Genomic DNA, 18,579 nt, shown 5'->3' with positions numbered 1-18,579 from the left:
CATAATTTCAAGGAATTCGGAAGCGATTGACCACTTAAGGGAGATGTCACTCAGCACGTCAGGCAGGTCACCAACCGGGGCTAAGGCAATTCAGTGAAAGCAAGTCGCCTCTTACAGTTTGGCCCACTAGCGTGGTGCTAAAGTCACTGATGCAGTTACAGAATGTCCGAAATGGTCTATTTACGTGGTGCCGAAGTGTCACCCAACTATTTTACGATGTTATGTGTTATGATGTGATTGTAGGACAAAATTACCCTCATCAATTTGTTATGATCATTTAATTGATGATTATGTTGTTGAAGACTCCCCACGTCCACGAGAGTGAATGCCTGAATTGAATTCAAACAAGTTAAAAAGCAGAAGATTCAATCAAAACTATCCTGATTCCCGAATAATCGATTAAAGTAACTATTAACCAGGAGGTAACTTTCTCTGATAACCAATTTATAAAGCTAATTACACTAGCTGAGCTTCAACATAAGCAATATTTTAAGCTGTAATTAATGCTCAGTTTACATATAAATATGTACAGTGGAAAACCTTGTATTTTGTATCGTTTGATATGTATTTGGACTGTATATATAATTAATTAAGGGGGAGGTGGTGAGGAAGACCTGGTAATTAATTAATTAAGTGGAGTTTTTCTGACGCGTTCCACCAACTCCATAAACAATATGTACCCAGACTTTAGACTGTATACTGTAGACTTGGTTTTCGTCCAAAAGAAGCGGACAGCATATATAATTGAAGTAGCCTTATCCACAGGTAGTGACGGGTGGTGGTGTAGTTTTTATATATACAAATTAATTGATTATATACCTACAGTTAATCATTCTTTGACAAAGTAAGCTCGAGGTCTTCTTCCCTGAACCGGTTGCTCCTACCCAACTTCCTAAGCTCTTTTCATTTCCAACATGACTAGTTTTCTCTTTCTTCAATAATTTACCTAGGAAAAGTACACCACAACAGGGATACTTTGGTCAATAAACTGTCTCTTGTACCTTTTCTCATATAGAAGATATGAGTTAAGAGATTGAAGAGGTATACTTGTAGATGTAGATTGAGAACTGGTCCACGGCAGCTCCAGTTTTCAAAGGTTCAGTCCTCACTTTTAAATTTCATCTATGAATAAGTAAATGAACAAATAAGGTAGTGGACTATGTGACGCGGTCTTTCTGCTGCAACCAAGAAGATATATGGCCTAGAGACGTGGAAACAAGAAAAAGGCAAATAGATAAAAAGAAAAGAAAAAGCTTCTCTCCATCCCAGACTCAGCTAGCTCCAGATTAGTCTATAAATAGCATAGCGGCATCAGTTGGTTTGGAAGAGCAACCAACATATTTCTTGGCAAACCAAGTAAGATCTAGAGTCGGTCACAGTGTCTCTCAGCAGAAATGGCTATTGGGTTAATCAACAATACTATCCTGAAAGCTTCTCCTGTATCAGATATAGATTGCCCCGCCTCCAACACTCTGGTACCTCTTACCATCTTTGACAAAGCCGCCTTCGATCTCCATGTCGCCGTCCTGTACGCCTTCCGGCCACCCATGCCTTCTAATGAAGTCATGAAAGATGGCCTCGCCAAAGCCCTCGTTCACTATCCCCACCTGGCCGGTAGGTTCACCACCGACGAGCACGGCCGCCCTTGTATCATTCTAAACAACGCCGGCGTCCGGGTTATTGAGACTTACGTGCCAACCGCCCTGGCTGAGCAGCTCCCCTTTACCCCTTCTTCTGAGATGAGCCACCTCCTCCCACCCCTAGAAGGTGTCGAACCGTTGCTCCAAATTCAACTCAACCGCTATGCCTGTGGTGGCCTAGTGATAGGCCAAACTGCCCACCACCATGTCTGCGATGGTCAGTCCATGAGCTCCTTCTTCATCTCATGGGCTAAGTTGGTGCGTGGACTCAACCTCGAATCACTTCCTTATCACGACCGAGCTGCTGTTTCCGTCCCAAGAAACCCACCCAGAACTGAATTCGACCACCGTTCTATCGAATTCAGAAAGAGCGCGGCCTCAAACAACAACGAGTTCCTATCCTCTATCGTGAACTTGACCCTTCATCTGTCGCCCGGTTTCATAACCAAGCTCAAACAAAAAGTGAGCCAGGGAAACCAACGATACAGCACTTTCGAGTGCCTTCTCTCTCACATGTGGAAGAAGATTACACAGGCTCGAGGCCTCCCACCGGAAGAGCTCAGCCAAGTGAGGGTGGCGGTGAATGGTCGAGCCCGAATGAAGCCACCGGTGCCCATGGAGTATTTTGGAAACCTGGTGCTCTGGGCGTACCCAAAGCTGAAGGCAAAGGAGTTATTAAACGAGAGCCATGCATACATCGCCAAAGCAATCCACGATGCAGTGGCTCGGGTGGATAATCAGTATTTCCAGTCATTTATCGATTTCGGAGAGCTATCGAAGGGAGAAGAAGAAGAAAAAGAGTTGGTCGCGACGGCGCCTGAAGTCGGGAACGCGCTGTGTCCCAACTTGGAGGTGGATAGCTGGTTGAGGTTCCAGTTTCATGATCTGGACTTCGGTGGCGGAGGACCTTGTGCTTTCATCCCTCCAGACTTGCCAGTTGAAGGCTTACTAATCTTCGTTCCTTCCTGCAAGGAGAAAGGTGGGGTTGATGTCTTCCTTGCTCTTTTACACCACCATGTCCAATACTTCAAAGAAATCTGCTACTCTTTGGATTGAAGCTAAGCTGCAGCAAAGGATCGAGGAACTCTACCTTTAAGCCAAGATGTCTTAAGTTTTTTTCTTTTTCTTTTAACTTCCTCTTTTCTTCTTTTGAGTGTAAGATATATGAATTATTATTTATTTCTTCATGCGTTATAGTCTATGTACTCGATCATCACATGGGTACTGTATTGTCTATTACTATATATGTATGGTCACAACAAATTTAAGGAAATATGATTAATTATGAATTATACATAGTTATAATATATCAGACTTCAATTTCACACTTGCTGTCAGCTGCGAGCTCACATCGTCTGTCTGTCCACTAGTCCTATCCAATGAAATACTGCCACGACACCTATTTATTTGAAACTCAAATTTAAGTGAGTCCAGACTTAAACGGCCGTCGGGACTCCAAAAATCATCTTAAATTTTATTAACCCGCTCAATTTTAATGAATTCCTCCTTTCTTTTTTTTCTTCACCGCCACTACAACAAACTGCCGTATCTCTTCCTCCTCCAGTCCTCCTTTCTCTCGAGGTGACTGTTGAGAAGCGATCTTAATAAAAACAAGATGATGGAATTCTGGCGAAATGTTTCTTTGCTTCTAACACTCCTAGTCAGGATGCTATACTGTTGCTTTGTCCATATGGCTAAGGAATTGGGTTTCCTCTGTAATCCTCTTATTACAGAAAAAAAAAATGTAAATTATTGAAACCTTTCCTAAAGTTTGATAATTCTAAGTAGACTCCTCTATTAAAATATGTATACAGTTATTATTGAGCTGGTTCTATAGAAAAAAAATGCAAACTTTATTAAAATAAAAGAAAAGAGAATTTAAAATTGCATCTTTACCTTTGAGTGAACGAAATAAAGGATAATATTGGAAAATAAATCAATTTCAAAAAAGAGATCGGAAGGATTTGGGTAGCGATTCATATGTAGAGAAAACTTGAAAAATAAACATTTTGGTCAAAGTATATTTTGAACATTTTCCTACCTCCCTTTAGAGGTTTCTATAGGAATCTACTTACAACTATGTGAGAAAGTTCAGGAAAGGTGATTGCAATTAATAAGCTTCAAGGAAGGTTTTAGCAATAACCTAAAATTTCAGGGGAGGTTTCAGCAATTTACCCTATTTTAAATTATACAATATACCTCATCATCTAACTCATCATGAATGACATGATATTTTATTTTAAAAATATCACTTTGTTGGTTTCAAAAACTTAAAACCAACTTGCTTTTCACAAGAAAACAAAAACACAGTTTTTTTTTTTTTTTTTTTTTTTGTATGTATGGCTCAGTAACTCAGTTTGAGAGAGTATAAATACAAATATGTGCACTGCAAATACAAATTTTACAATACAATATGCAAGGTTTTGCATTGCACATATTTGTATTTGCACCCTTACCAAACTGAGTCATTGGAAAGAATACAAATGCAAATATGTACAGTGCAAATGCATGCAAAATACAATGTTTTATATTCTACATATATTTGTATTTGTAATCCTTCCAAACTGAACTTATTTGCATCTGTACTCTTTCCAAACTGAGCCTAAATAACAAAATCACAGTTCAAGAATATATATATATATATATATATATATATATATATATATATTTTAATTATTTGGTGATGTAGCAAATTCATAAACAACACACGCGTCCTTAATTTAGGCTGCGTTTGGTTGCAATGCAAACTAAAATATGTACATTATATATTTATCCTCTTTTCGGTTCATGAGTGCAAATATGATTCAGATTTTAAACCGTTTTTGCACTCATATTGTTTGTTTGAAACCGGTACCAAGTGTGGGCCACACCATTAAATGCTCCAACTACCTTATTCTCCAATGCATTAAATTCAGTTAAAAAGTTGATTATCAAAAGAATTCATAATTGTATCTAAAAAATAGATACAACAATACTCTCTTTCTTAACTACAAAAATGTTAGAAAATATATTTTTAATTTGATAATCACAATAGATAACTACCCCGATTCGACCTTTGTATGCGAACAAACGGAGCATCAATGGAATCACCTGTTCGACGGGGAAGAGGAGGAAGCATTTTGAACCAGCAAGAATTCAGCATATGCAGCTGTGCAACAATCAAGAAAAAACACCAGTTCAGGGCTACCGGTCAAAAGATACAGAGAGTTGCTCAATCACATCAACCAACGCTTTAATTTGCCTGCATTTCTTATAAACACATGTTCGAATGAATGTATTTTTCTATTGTTTTGTCTGTAAGTTACGCTACGCAAATGAACGAATCTTTTATAAAATTAATCTTTTGACATAGAAGTTTGGTAGGCAAGAATATTATATGTGATAACATAGAGAAGTTACCAAATAACAATCAACATGTTTTGTTTTTCATCTTTACTCAATAGTTTAAAGGTGTTCGATTATGCCTTTAGTTAGACAACAAACTGAAGGTGGGATCTTTGGCAGATTTGATTACGTAGTTAGTATTGGATCTTCAACTGACCATAACTGATTCAATTTTCTTATGGGTCCGATTGGTGCCTATTGTTTTAAGTTGTATTTTAATTCCGACCAAAATTTACATGGAAGTTGGTTAAGAGTAATTAATCCAAAAACTGAGCTTTCAGGGCCCAAAAAACAAATAGGTTTTTCAGCATTTTTGTTTAATTTGAGCTTTTGGTCTTTTATTTCAGGTTTTGCATTTGTGCTATTAACCTTCTCTTGATTTTATTCTGCTGAATGTTGGGAGCTGAAAAAGTCAGATGCTTCAGTCTTGGTTTTAAAACCTTGGCTTCAATTAAAGTTTCGTCAGATTTGGGTTGGTTCAATTGGAGCTTATAAGCTTTTTGGGTTTGGCAAAAGCCGCAAAACCTCAACGTTGCATCGCGTTAATTTCAGGAATTGGTTATTAGGACACTCATGGAAATACAAAAAGATAGGAAGGATGAAGGTATCAGCAAGATTTTGAAAATTTCTAAAAATCTAATTGTTTTGGCTAAATTTTGAGACTTAGGCTGCGTTTGGTTGCAACGTAGATGAAAATATGTACCCTGCATATTTACTCTCTTTTAGGTTCATCAATGCAAAATGTAACTCATTTTTTGTATTCTTCATGTTTGTTTGAAATTGGTGTAAAACGTGGGTCCCATCACTAAAATGCCTTTTTTTTTGTCAAGTACACTATTTATCAGAAGAGCACAAGTTTGTATCCAAAAACTGAGTACGTGTGCTCTTCTCACAATTAAGGTTCAAAGTATCGATACGTGTCGATGGCTTTCCGATATGCCCCTACAGAGGTTGTATCGGGTCAGCCACTAGCTCAGAGGGTAGGTGGACCTTAAACTGGCCTGTCTGAACCGATTTCAAAAAAAAAATAAGTAAAACTAAAAAAGCCACTGACATACAACATATCGGCCAATGTTGATACTTTGGACCTTGTTCACGGTACAAAGATGTTAGGAAAAACATTTTTGACATCTTAATCATTACGTTTTTGTATGGCAACCAAATGCTCACAATTGCAAACCGGGATACATAAATACTCCGGTTCGGCATTTGTATTGGAAACAAACGGAGCCTTAACTTTTAAAGTCTCATGACCGCATAAATGGGCCAAGGCCAACAACATAGGCTTTGAGAGGGTTTTTAGGCTCACGCCCATGTCTTTCATTGTTATCAAAATAAAATAGGAAACAATTACTTAAAGGGCAAATTTCTTAAACTACCCTTATGATTTAGCTAGACCTGTTCATGGGCCGGGCCGGGCCGGGCTTTCACTTGTCACTAATGAAAATATATTAGGCCCGAGCCCGAGCCCGGCCCTGATAAAAGCCCGAAGCCCGAGCCCGAGCCCGAAGCCCGACCTAATTGAAAAAAAAAATAATTTTTCTTATTCAAATTAGAATTAAAAATTCAAATAGTATTTTTTTCTATTTAAATGAACAATGGGCCTACAATATGGTATTTTTTCCCTTTCTTTTATATTTTAAAACACAATTTTACATTATTAAATCAAAAAATTTATTCAAATGGACATAATCACATAACTCATTTTAAGTTTAATATTAGGTCGGGCCAGGCCGGGTTATTTTGGCAAAGCCCGAGCCCGGCCAAATTTTATGCGGGCCGGGCTTTTTGGCCTGAGGTTAAGCCCGCGGGCCAAAAAGCCTGTTCAAGCCCGTCCGGAAGCCGGGCTGGCCCGTTGGACCACCCGGCCCGTGAACAGGTCTAGATTTAGCTAATTGACTAACTCTACTCTTATTCTTTAATTATTGTCTTGCACAGTTGCACTACCTGTACTATTTCTAACAATTGACATCGATGTAAAGGGCTAACAAGAAAAATAATGAAATGTCAAATTTGTCCACTATTTCTCAAATTTTTAAAATAAAATGCAACTGATAAAAAATTCAAGAAGATATGAAACAGATCACTGCTTCATCTCCGCCTAAAATTCCCTTCAGGAAGATATAAAGTGATGGTGCGTGCATATGTGTTTTATTTTCTTGTTAAGAGTGCCTCACGGTTTCCTTCGTCGCAACTTGTCACCATTTGGGGGTGCCTTGTCACCCTTTAATTTTTTGGGGTTTTTACCATTCAGTCCACCCCAGAAATCATAGTTCAACTGTATAGTTTAGGGTAGGATTCAGCTCGGAATTGATGCTAATTCATAGACGGGTATGGGTGTTATAGCTTTATAGGTGGAGTTATTTATAAATTTGAATTGTTGTAAGTCTGCAGTTCAAATCAGAATTACGAGGGGGAGTGCAGTCCTGATTCCAACTGTAACTTCAATCTTGAAGGAAAAAGAGAGATACCATCACAGGACCCATCCATCCTACAGGCTACAGCAACTGGACCCCATTACAATACCGAAAAGAACAGAGCCATAAGAGACCAGAACCGAGAGATCCATGAGATGCCTGAACAATAACTCGGACACGTTGCAAAAATCGTTTCCTCAATCCATCTTCTTGGACTCCCATTCAACCTTTCCCTCTTTCTTTCCTCTTTCAAAAGCCCTCCTAACAAATTTCTCACCACCCCAAAAAGAAAAGAGGAACAAGACTTTTAGAAACCGTGACATCTCTCTCCACTAATTCCTAAAGAGACAGGCATCTTGAGTCTTCAACCTTTTCTTCAGTTCTCACAATCATGTTCACAGCCCGTTAAAATCCATCATCACTTTCCTTCTGGTCTTGTTATCAGTTCTGAACATTACTCTCCAGAAATCATTGAACAATAAATAGTGAGTAAATGATGGGAGGAAATCGACAATGTTGATATGAACAATAATACTTGGACCTCCATTAAAACCATTATTTGGATTCCTCATGGAAATGTTTAACTATCCAAGAATAGAAGGCACACACAATCACGAGCATCAACTCAGTTTGTTGCATCTTCCATTTTTAAATTACTATTACAAGCAATAACCATGAACCAAACTCTTCTTCCCAATTCTTTAGACCCACTGCTCCATTTACTCTTATTATTCGCTCATCATCTGAGTACACGTAGATAACCTTTTCTCCAATCATAAGCATGCGGCACTACATAAATGTCTAGTACTACTGACTTGTAGAATCACCACCCACACACCACACTAACATCTAACTCATGCAAGGTTTTAAAAACATCTAAAGGAGAACTGAGGAATAAATTAATGCAGGGTTTTAATCAGTGCTTCTACCCATCTACCATCCCAATTCCCATAAGCATTCAATTTACTTGGATTAAGATTGATATTCATAATCGTTGCTCCAAAACAAGGAGACAAGCAGTCTGGGAAGCGTTTCTCTCGAAAAAGGGATTATAGCTGAGAATTTACACCGGTTTTGCGTTCTTTTCCTTCAGTCTTTATTTACATATTATATATTTGACTGAATCCAGGGTCAGAACCCAAATGTGTTCTCACCACTGTAGGTCATGTAGAGGAAACCATCTTCATCCTTGTTCTCCTCATAGATCGCAGACATCATTGCAGCTGCAAGACACGAGCGATTGGTTTTTACATTACTAATGCTAATTACCCATATATATATACAAGACATTCAAATTAGAAACATAACCGTGAAGATAATATGACATCTGTCTCACCAGTGGGCGGTAAAATATTCTTGACAAAGATGAATATGGCCTTCTCAGCGCTAAGCTTTATCCTCTTCCGGACAACATAAACAAACTGCCCAACTGTCAAATCAGCAGGAACAAGATACCTGCATTCACAACCAGAAGGGGGTATACATATTAGCAAAAACAACTAAAAAAACTTACAGATAGAAGTCTAGCCAAATGAGGGAAACATGTAGAATCAAACCTTGACCAAACAAACATATGTTTCGTTTACCGCATTGTATACACATAATATTATCTGCTTATTCCAATATTAAAAAAAAAAAAAAAAAAAAAAAACTTATTTTCATGGTTTTAATTCAAGCACCCCTGGGCCTTCGATGGTGGGGGAACTTTTAGAGATCATAATGGCAACGTCTTACCAAGCATTCTGGACCCTATTGGTGAATGTATTTTGCACAGCACAAGCTCTTTCACAAGCCCTATACAGCCTACCTTCAGGTTAGAGTAGACTAGAATCTGGATTGATAATTCATTGGTTGGTTGGAGGTCTTCAGCTGCAAAAGATCTTTGGTCTCTTAGATTTGTAACTGAGAGGTGCAATATCATTTCTTATCTCTATGAACAGATCGTTCAGGTTTAGCTATCCCACTTGGTAGAGAGGTGCAATATCATTGAACCTTTAATACAGCCCCAGGCCCAGAGGATAAGTTCTTGTCTGTTCAGCCATATGCTGTTCTGTACATTGGTTGTGTATTTTATATCAGCCGTTTAAGTTCCCTCCTATTATTTTACCTATTGATCAGGATCTATCTTTTATCATTCATCATAATCATCCAAGCCTTATCCCAACTAAATGGAGTTGACAACATGAATCCGGTTGCACCATCCCATTTTGTTTAATGCCATATCCACTGTTAAATTATGGGCACTTAAATCATTTCTAACTACTTCAACCCAGTCCTTTTTTGTCTACCCCTAGCCCTTCTAGTCCCAATAACTTGCAACAAATCTATTCTTCTAGGTGCTTTTGGTGGTCTTCCATGCATGTGACAATACCATCTTAGTCAATTTTCTATCATCTTATCACCTATTGGAGCTATTCAGTTCTCTCTCTCTCTCTCTCTCTCTCTCTCTCTCTCTCTCTCTCTCTCTCGACCAAAGAGTAACTGAGGTTATATTAAAAGTAAGAGATACACGAGAAGATGTACATCAAGGAGCAAAACAAGGAAACAAAGATTACAAAGGAAGAGCATTATCACTAAATAAAAATTCTCTATGAGCACCAGATTCAGCTAACCCATCCAGTTCCCTGGAGATAGCTCAGCTTTACCTGCATCAAGCCCATAATGTCTCTAGCTTCAGCAAAAAAATGGGCCAAACTCCAAGGCCCGCTGTCTTTTTTCCTTTAGCCATCTTATCATATTAGCAGAATCATCCTCAACAGCTAGAAAGAAAATACCTAACAATTTAGCATAGCAAAGCCCCATGAGGGTTGCCACTATTTCTGCCTTTGTAGAGTTAGCATTTCCAATCTCTATCCTGGATTATACCTCCAATCCTGCTAGACTGGAAGACCCTTGGACACTCCCATCAAAACTTAATTCTCATCATTCCTTCCTCCCATTGACAGCAGTGGATAAGAGCAGCCTGACTTGGGGAACAGAAAAAGATTTCCACTAAGTTTTTTTGTAGATCATTCAAAGAGAACCCAGCAAACACTCCAGAATTTACAGCCCAAAGGTTGCAAAGGAAAGTAATAGAGGAGACCAGATCTACTGTTCCAGCTTTTGTTCTCAAAAACCCTGTTGTTTCTTTCTTCCCACAGACCCCACATAACAGCTTGAGATACCAATCTCCAATACAGCTTGCCTCTTCTGCCTAATCCTGGATGTATCTCTGACTGTGCAGTATACAAGCATACATATATGTGCACGTGCATGCAAGAGAGAGAGAAATCAAATAACACAAAGAAGCAATCTTCAACAATAAGAAACAATAAACAGTATAGACCTGTTCACGGGCCGTGCTTCAGGCCCAATTTTACACTGTCACAGGCTCGGGCTTCGGGCCGGGCCCATTAGAATTTTGACAAAAGCCAAGCCCGAGCCCAGCCCATGAACAGGTCGAAAACAGTAAGATATCCACTTGTCAAATTTGTCATTGTAGATAATTTGATGCTGCCGTGCTGGCAACAAATTTGAAAGATCTTAATCTAACTTGATGGTAATTAAGACCATGGCTAATGACACCAAAATAAATACACGTTTTGACCTCAAGCTTGGACAGGAATTTGAAGAAACTTGATTTCTTCCATGGCCATTAATTGCATTGAAGGAGAAACTAAAAGGTAATATACTGTTATTACTTTTCAATACAAGTTTTGGCCTCTTAAAATGTATCTAGTGGCACCGAATAGCTATTAATTGCAATTAAGGAGAAACTAAAAGGTATATAATATTAATATACTTGTACTACTTTTCAAATATGTAGCCATCAGAAGTTCAGAACAAAAATAATACAAAGTCAATATGTTGAAATGGAAGTTGTGTAAGTAGGGAAAAGAATAGCAATGAAAGAGAATATAAGACATAAACAATTCAAATATATTACATATGAAACCCAAGGCAAAAGATACTACTAACTTTTTCTTATCTATGTCAGGAATGTCACTCCTTTCAGCCTTCTCCACAATTACCTACATAGTAAAATCAAAGGTAAGCAATCAAACTACACAAAATCAGGAAAAGTAAGAGATTAAAAAAAATTCTTGATCAGTAAGTAGTTAGGTTTTTACTGGTATTCTATCAGGATACTTCTCTCTGATACGAGCAGCTTCTGCCTGCCTCCTCTCTGGCATGTAGAAGCACATAAACTTCAAAACATACATAACTTCAAAGCATGTTAACTAGGAAACAAGAAAAGGGCAAGGCGAGGAGTTACACATTGACATATTATTGTTTTCTTGCTTGTGCATTGAGGTATAAGCAGCTGGTAGGTGGTCAGAAAATTTAAATCCTATTCCAGGATTTAAAAAAATAAAAAGAAAAAGAAAAGAAACTAAGATGTTTGGTCCATCTTACCCAAATTTCCCGTGTTTCAGAACACAGAGATGCAACTCCAGGCAATAAACACCCAAGCTCATGCTCATGCAACACTGGTCAATATACTGGTCAATCCCCTCCAAATTACATAACAGCATCAGGGGTAAGGGTAGGATTTTTTATTTGAGTGGGCCAAAACCTAACATACATAGATTGGGGAGGTGGGGGAAAATAAACATGGATGGGGCCAGGGGGCAACCAGGGGAGGAGGGGGAACATACATGGATGGGGGCATAATATAAGTGGGGATTTTGGGGCATGGGGGATGGCTCCCCCGGGCTCTGCCCCCAAACATCATGGTTACATCTTCAAGTGTTGTTTTATTCAATCAAAATAATAAACTAATTTCAAGAGAGGTGATGAGCAATGTTTTGAAAATCGTAATTGTATCATAAATCGTGGAGAAAGTTTAAACAAATCGATCCGTATCGTAAATCATAAGATTATTTCTATTTTTTACAAACTTGTCAAAAAATAAAATATAGATATGCTAAGAGGCTAAATATATATAGGAGAGTGATATTACTCTGTCTTTAATCTATATCTACCATATATGTACCTAAAACAATAGAATTTACCACTTATACAATAGAAGCCTAAGATGATATAATCAAATTGGACTTGAAAATCAAGCAAATCTACATACAACGGCTCTTTAACCTACATATATGGAAAATAAACTCAATTTCTTGTCTTAAATAACATAAAACAGGGCACAACTCGAGAGACACTATTTTGGGCTGAGTTGTAATTTTGTATTAGTACACATGTACATTTTGCTTTAAATTCTGTTTTTTAAGATTTTATGTGCATCATGTTTGGAAATGCAGCATCTCGCGCCTTCCCAAGGGAATGATTATATAACTTCTTTCTGATTTAATGGAAATATGATATTTTATCTATAACAAAATAAATAGTTTTCTAGTAAGGGCTTTAAAAAAGTCTCCCTTGAGAAAACTAAATATAAACAAAAAAAAAACAAAGTAGAGAACTAATTCTTAATTGAGTTTATTGAATAGTAGTGAATCATATATAAATTGTAAGATTATGAATCAAATCATAGGATTCAAACAAAAATCGTAAGGTTTTTGCAGAAAAGGATTCAGACATAAGATTCGAACCAAGACCCTTGGGGTTCATGATTTGAATCATGAATCGTAAGATTTTGACAACATTACTGATGAGAAGTAGATTCCTCAGGCAAACCTTCCAGTCAAAGGAATTATTTCTGTTTTCAACAAAATAAAATAAATTAAAATGAGTTGCCTCCTTGTCATAGTTAATAAGTTTTCCATATTTCATTCTCTTATATCCTAGATCAAGTTGTGGTGACGAGAGGATAAACACCAATCCTTAAGTGAAGTTCATGGTTTGAAGAGCTAATTGATATATAGGAAATATGAGTGACTTGGAATGTACTCGTAAGCTTCATATTGACTTCTAATTTCCCAAAATATATTTCAAGTTATGCATTTTCATAATACTCCGTTCTAATAATGAAATTCCTGGAAACTGATCATATTTCCTACAATGTATATTTCACCTTAGAGCTACCCAATATCTTATTCTTTTTTTTTTTTTGGTAGAAGGATGAAAATTTCATCCTTGTTGTCGGTCAGTTTGTATTCTCTTTTGGTTAACATAGAGCTACCCAGCAGTTCAACAACATAGTTTATCATACCTCCTAACTTATTTAGTAAACAGAGAACATGAAAAGAGTCACTTCAACAATGCCAGTTAACAATATCATGATTTCTTCCATTTAATGTGAATATATTGATAAAATTCAGCAAGATTGATATTGGAATAACGAAAAAGGGGAAAAGAAGATTAACAGATGAAAGTTCCTGCAGATTGCATTCCCCCCGGCTAAACCAAGAACAATGCCATATGCATTTTCTAACTTCTTAAAAAATTGAAAATTTCCCAATATATTTAAGAAATGCTCCATGATTTTTCAAGATTGGGGGTGTGTTAAGTTCCTCACCTAAGGTACAACGAAGTAAAAATCCACCACTCAAATTTTACATATGGATAGGAGTAATCAGCTGAAGTAAGAAATGCAACTCGGTGCCATAGGTATGCACATGCAAAAGGCGAAATATTGAGATACTCGGAACAAATTTATCACAATAGCCGTGTATATACTAGGATCCAAGAAACCTTTAGCCATCCACCCAATTATTTAGAAAAAAAAGGGGTGAGTGGTGCAAAATTCTGAACGAAAAGAAAGAACAGAAACAAAGCCCTCTATAATTCATGGTACTCATATTGCGCGGTTGCTTTAGAAACAACTAAAATTCAAGAACAAAGCCCAACAAGGAAAAAGGTAAGAAAAACTGAAGAAACTCAAAACTAGAAAAAGCACAAACCCAGAGGATGTTCCAACTTGAAGGAGCTTTTGGCCATGGCAAGACTGCTGGTGCGACTGTTCTCTGCGAATTTCAAACATCGAAAGAACATAACAGACGGATCAACCAAAAGATAATCATAAACACATGAAACGATAATGAAACAGTCAAACCAAGGCTTGTTGAGAGAGGAAAAAAAATTAAATCTTAATCCTACCAAGACGAAGACGAAGACGGGAAAGAAGGACTGGCGTGCGACTTTAGGATTTGAAATGGAGCAGAAGAATGATGTGAGAAAAGAAAAATCTCGGCTGTCAAAATCAAAAAGAGGAGAAATTAGGAAACGTGGTGGTGTTGATGTAAAGGGAAGGACTTAGGGGAGAAATTAGGGTTTCCGATGCCAACACGAAACCGAAAGCAACAGCAAACGGGACCTTAATTGCCTGCTAAAGAAGCAAGCGGAGGGTGGTTCCTCTCCCTCCCTTCCTTCTCTTCTTCTTCGCTGAATTTCTTCCTCCTCAAAATAATAAAAGAAGCGGTAATAAGCTTCAAACGATAAACTGATAAAGCGTTTATATAACATCTACTGAACACTGGAATCGTGTCACGGAGGGAAGGATGATGTACGTATAGAGTGAAATCAGTGAACAGGGAACACTAACCAAAGTAGTGGGAGTGGGACCCAATCCACTGCTAAGAGATGCCCTGGTTACTTTTGGATTAGAATTTTATAAGATTTTCTTATAGACAGTTTGCGCCGTCTGATTGGAATATTTTTCTTTTTTGGATTAGAACATTTTTTTGTTAAAAAAAATGGTGTTTTTTGTCTTTTTGAAAATTTTGGCTGGGATCAATGAAAATATAAAAGGCAAAGGACAAGACAAAAAAAAAGGAAGATAAAAATATCCCAAGTTCAGGCAATATTTGTTTTGTTCAGCTGAACCAACCTGGACTGACCAACGAACCAAAGTTGTGATCAAGGTTCAAAAAATCAACATGTATCGAGAGCACGATATACCCTTGCAGAGGGTGTATCGGAGTTCTGACTGGTTAAGGGGGTGAAGGAACCTTAAACTAGCTCCCTTAACTGATTTTGAAAAAAAAAATAAAAAAGTATCGATATTGCCCAATACACCATTACCGGCATACATCGGGAGTATCAATATTTAAAACTTTGATTGTGACTGGTTATATGATATTGGTTCACACAAATGACAATAATTGTGATGCAACACTTAAAAATAGGTTCAAAATTAAAAAAATAAATAATAATAATAATAATAATAATAATAATAAAGCAAACTTGGTACATTGAACCGCCATTGAATAGAACATTTTTAGGGGTGGTCATGGCTGGGCCCGGCCCATCTGGTCTTTGGGTATATATATTAAAAATTATGTTATACTTTATATAATATACAATCTATACTATATTATAAAGCCGTTAAGTCCCACGTCAGCAGCAGCTCTTTCTTTTTCTTATTCCCCCTTCTCTCTTTTCTCCTTAAACCTCTCTACTTTCTTCCTTATCAGTTTCTAATCCTTCCATGTAGCCACGTGGCATCCCTCTCTTTAACACTAGAGCCCCACTCCAAAATTTTCTCTCTCATGTCCCCAATCACTTAGCCAACCCCTTCATAAAATTTCTAATAAATTATCTCTCCCACCAAAAATTCTTCCTAAAACACCTCTTAATCTATATTGCCCATGGCACCCCTATCTTCTTCACTACAGTTCAACTCCAACTCTCTCTCTCTCTCTCTCTCTCTCTCTCTCATGTCAACCCCCTCATAAAATTTCTCCACAACAATCTCTCCCATTTAAAATTCCTCCTAAAACACCTCTTAATCTATATTATAAACCATCTAAAAACCAAAAACGTGATTAAATTAATTTGTCAATTTTTTATATTTTCAATAATTATTGATATAATTGAATATTATTTAGTAGATATCAACACCTAAACTATAATTTTTCATAATTTTGATAAATTGAAAATTTTAATTACTAAGAATTACTTTATGAAAATTACTGATTTTGGTCATTTTTTTTGAAAATTAATTATTGAAATCAATAATTAATTAAAATATTAATAAATACAAATTTAATAATTAAAAATTCTCAGTAATTTTTAGCAATAAGTAGTTATTGATATTTTAAATAATTTTGGTCAATTTATTAATATTTAATGATATTATCAAATAATAATTAAAATTTTTTAGTGGAAATTTATTTTTTATATTTTCAGTAATTTTGAAATTTACTATAATTTTTGAGCAATAATTAGTGATTTTGTTAATTTAGTGAAAGTTAAATTACAAAACATTCATTTTTTCAAATAAATAATTGGAAAATTTTAATAATCTCCATAAGTATTGGATACTACATGTATAATTACCATAATTAATGGAACTATATTTATGGGTTTGGGGGTATCATGGATTTAGGGGATGACCCTCAGGGTAGGAATAGCAATGGGCAGGTTTAGGGCGGGGATCATACTCCCCATCCCAACCTTAGGGTTTTAAATTAATCCTTATAAAAAATTTTAGCATGCATCCCCGGTCCTCGACAGAGAGGGCTTCCCCATTGGGGATCTAAATCCCTGAATTTTTTAATTAAAAGTTTGTTTTTAGAAAGGTATTTATTTAAAATGCAAATAACAATTTAAATATATTTTGATATATATAGACAATATAAATAATATTATATACATAATATAATATATGTGCACGTATATTTAGTATATATAATCGGGGTTGGGGAAAGGTGTGGACTTCACTCCCCATCCCCAATCAGGTATTCCTATTAATCCCATCCCCACTTTGTCCCCGCCAAGACTCAAAATATCGATACGCTTGATACGTTAGTAAGGGCATATCAGGCTATATCAGTATTGTTTTTTTTTTTTCCAAAACCAGTTCAGGGAGCCGGTTTAAGGCACTTTCATCCCCTAAACCAGTCAGAACCCTGATACACCCTCAATAGGGGCGTATTGGGGAGCTCCTGAAATGATATGTATCAACTGATACGGGCTAATACATGTCGATACTCTGAACCTTGGTCCCCGCTGTCAATCTTCATTCCATCCCCGCCTGATCAGGGATGCCAGGTACTTGGTGGGGATAGAGAAAATTGCCATCCCTACCCCCAAGTTGTGTAACTCTATAGAATAACAAGTTTTAAATCCAATTTCATGCATTGCACGAGGGAATGCTAGTAATATATACATGATATTGGAAAGGCTTTGATCAATCAAAGCCCTTGAATGTTGATTTAAACCTACCTGATTGTTTACCGCTTGTCCACATTTATGATATCGGTTGATTGGTCTTTCTAGTATCATATCTTTACAATATCATAGCCGAACCAATATATATAAAATAAATTATGGGCCACAAAACCTAGGCCCAAGCTCGAAAATATCGAGACGAGGCTAGAAAATTATCACCCCTAATTTACACACTACCTTCACTAGTAATAGGCTGGCCAGTTTGCAAATTAACACTAATAGACCGGTTTGAGTTAATGAAACCATCTGGTTCATCATTAATATGTGTAATTTGTTTTTATTTTCTTTTGCTTCCAATATGTGTGATTTTGTTTATAAGAAAAAATGCTTCCACATCAACCAAAACACTATACACATATCCATCCATCCATCCATCCATACATACAAAAATGCATACATATATAAGGTTTCAATGGACCAATTTTGAATTGGACCTGGTTCAATCCATAATGAATTTATATTAGATTGGGTTGGATTGAACCAATATCTGGTCCATTAATAGAAGATAAGAATAATAGGTGTCAATGGACAAGGTTTGAGTTAGAAATAATCTAAAATTAAAACAAAACTGAACAGATTGGACAGTCCAGATATTGAATTGGACCGATCCAAAATGGTCCAAAATATCATTAGATTGGGTTGGACATGGTCCATTTGTAATGAATTCACATTGGACTGGATCAGATTGGACCAAATCCAATACAATTGACACTCCTATTAGCCAAGGTGGATAGGCCTCTAATTTTTCATACATTTTACAAGCAGGATCAAATTGCTTATTTGCTTAGGCATGTGGTGAAGGAATGGAGACAATATAGGAATCTTCCATGTGAAACCAAAGAAGGTCACAGATGTTTGCCACTGCTCTTTGACATATTTCAGCTCAGACAAAATGATTTCGAAAGTTAAAAGATTGAAAATTTGAGTACAGTTCGTATAAAGTAAGAAAACTCAGAACAAGGTGGAGGGGAGTGGAGACGGTGTTGTAGCGGCAAGAAGAGTGAACCTTTTTGGTAAATTCAAAGCCAAAAGCCGAAGGGTCCTCCCAAGTCCCAGCCAATGGGCACTTCAGTTCAGCC

At 36.8% G+C, this 18,579-nt stretch overlaps 2 protein-coding genes across 5 annotated transcripts; one reads left to right on the top strand and one right to left on the bottom strand.

Annotated features, from left to right (window-relative positions):
- The first annotated feature begins 1,207 nt into the window (after nt 1-1,207).
- Nucleotides 1,208-2,929, top strand: LOC104610952 (tryptamine hydroxycinnamoyltransferase 1-like). Its single transcript, XM_010277825.3, has one exon. The coding sequence runs from the start codon at nt 1,395-1,397 to the stop codon at nt 2,694-2,696; it is 1,302 nt and encodes a 433-aa protein (XP_010276127.2). The 5' UTR covers nt 1,208-1,394; the 3' UTR covers nt 2,697-2,929.
- Nucleotides 2,930-8,386: 5,457 nt separating this feature from the next.
- LOC104610951 (autophagy-related protein 8C-like) lies at nt 8,387-14,844 on the bottom strand. 4 transcript variants are annotated; one of them, XM_010277823.3, is made up of 7 exons: nt 14,643-14,844; nt 14,426-14,519; nt 14,230-14,292; nt 11,551-11,606; nt 11,399-11,451; nt 8,778-8,896; nt 8,387-8,664 (listed from the first exon to the last, which is right to left on the bottom strand). In XM_010277823.3, exons 3-7 carry the CDS (start codon nt 14,264-14,266, stop codon nt 8,573-8,575), a joined length of 357 nt encoding a protein of 118 aa, XP_010276125.1. In that variant the 5' UTR covers nt 14,267-14,292; nt 14,426-14,519; nt 14,643-14,844; the 3' UTR covers nt 8,387-8,572. The 4 variants fall into 4 exon arrangements, with proteins under 4 accessions (XP_010276125.1, XP_088750719.1, XP_088750718.1 ...); XM_088894593.1 differs by having other exon boundaries at nt 14,614-14,761; XM_088894592.1 differs by lacking the exon at nt 11,551-11,606 and having other exon boundaries at nt 14,643-14,839.
- Nucleotides 14,845-18,579: the final 3,735 nt, after the last annotated feature.

This window comes from Nelumbo nucifera, chromosome 1, assembly GCF_055504915.1.
Source record: "Nelumbo nucifera cultivar China Antique chromosome 1, China Antique-T2T, whole genome shotgun sequence".
NCBI lineage: Eukaryota > Viridiplantae > Streptophyta > Magnoliopsida > Proteales > Nelumbonaceae > Nelumbo > Nelumbo nucifera.
This window is presented reverse-complemented; position numbering and strand designations above follow the sequence as displayed.

Bases quoted from the DNA above. Each gene is read 5' to 3' on its own strand.
- LOC104610952 (XM_010277825.3), top strand. From the start codon at position 1,395: ATGGCTATTGGGTTAATCAACAATACTATCCTGAAAGCTTCTCCTGTA.
- LOC104610951 (XM_088894592.1), bottom strand. From the start codon at position 14,791: ATGTTATATAAACGCTTTATCAGTTTATCGTTTGAAGCTTATTACCGC. The intron at 14,293-14,425 runs GTAGGATTAAGA...TGAAATTCGCAG, and splicing joins CCGTCTTCGTCTTCGTCTTG to AGAACAGTCGCACCAGCAGT. The intron at 8,665-8,777 runs GTGAGACAGATG...CGTGTCTTGCAG, and splicing joins GAATATTTTACCGCCCACTG to CTGCAATGATGTCTGCGATC.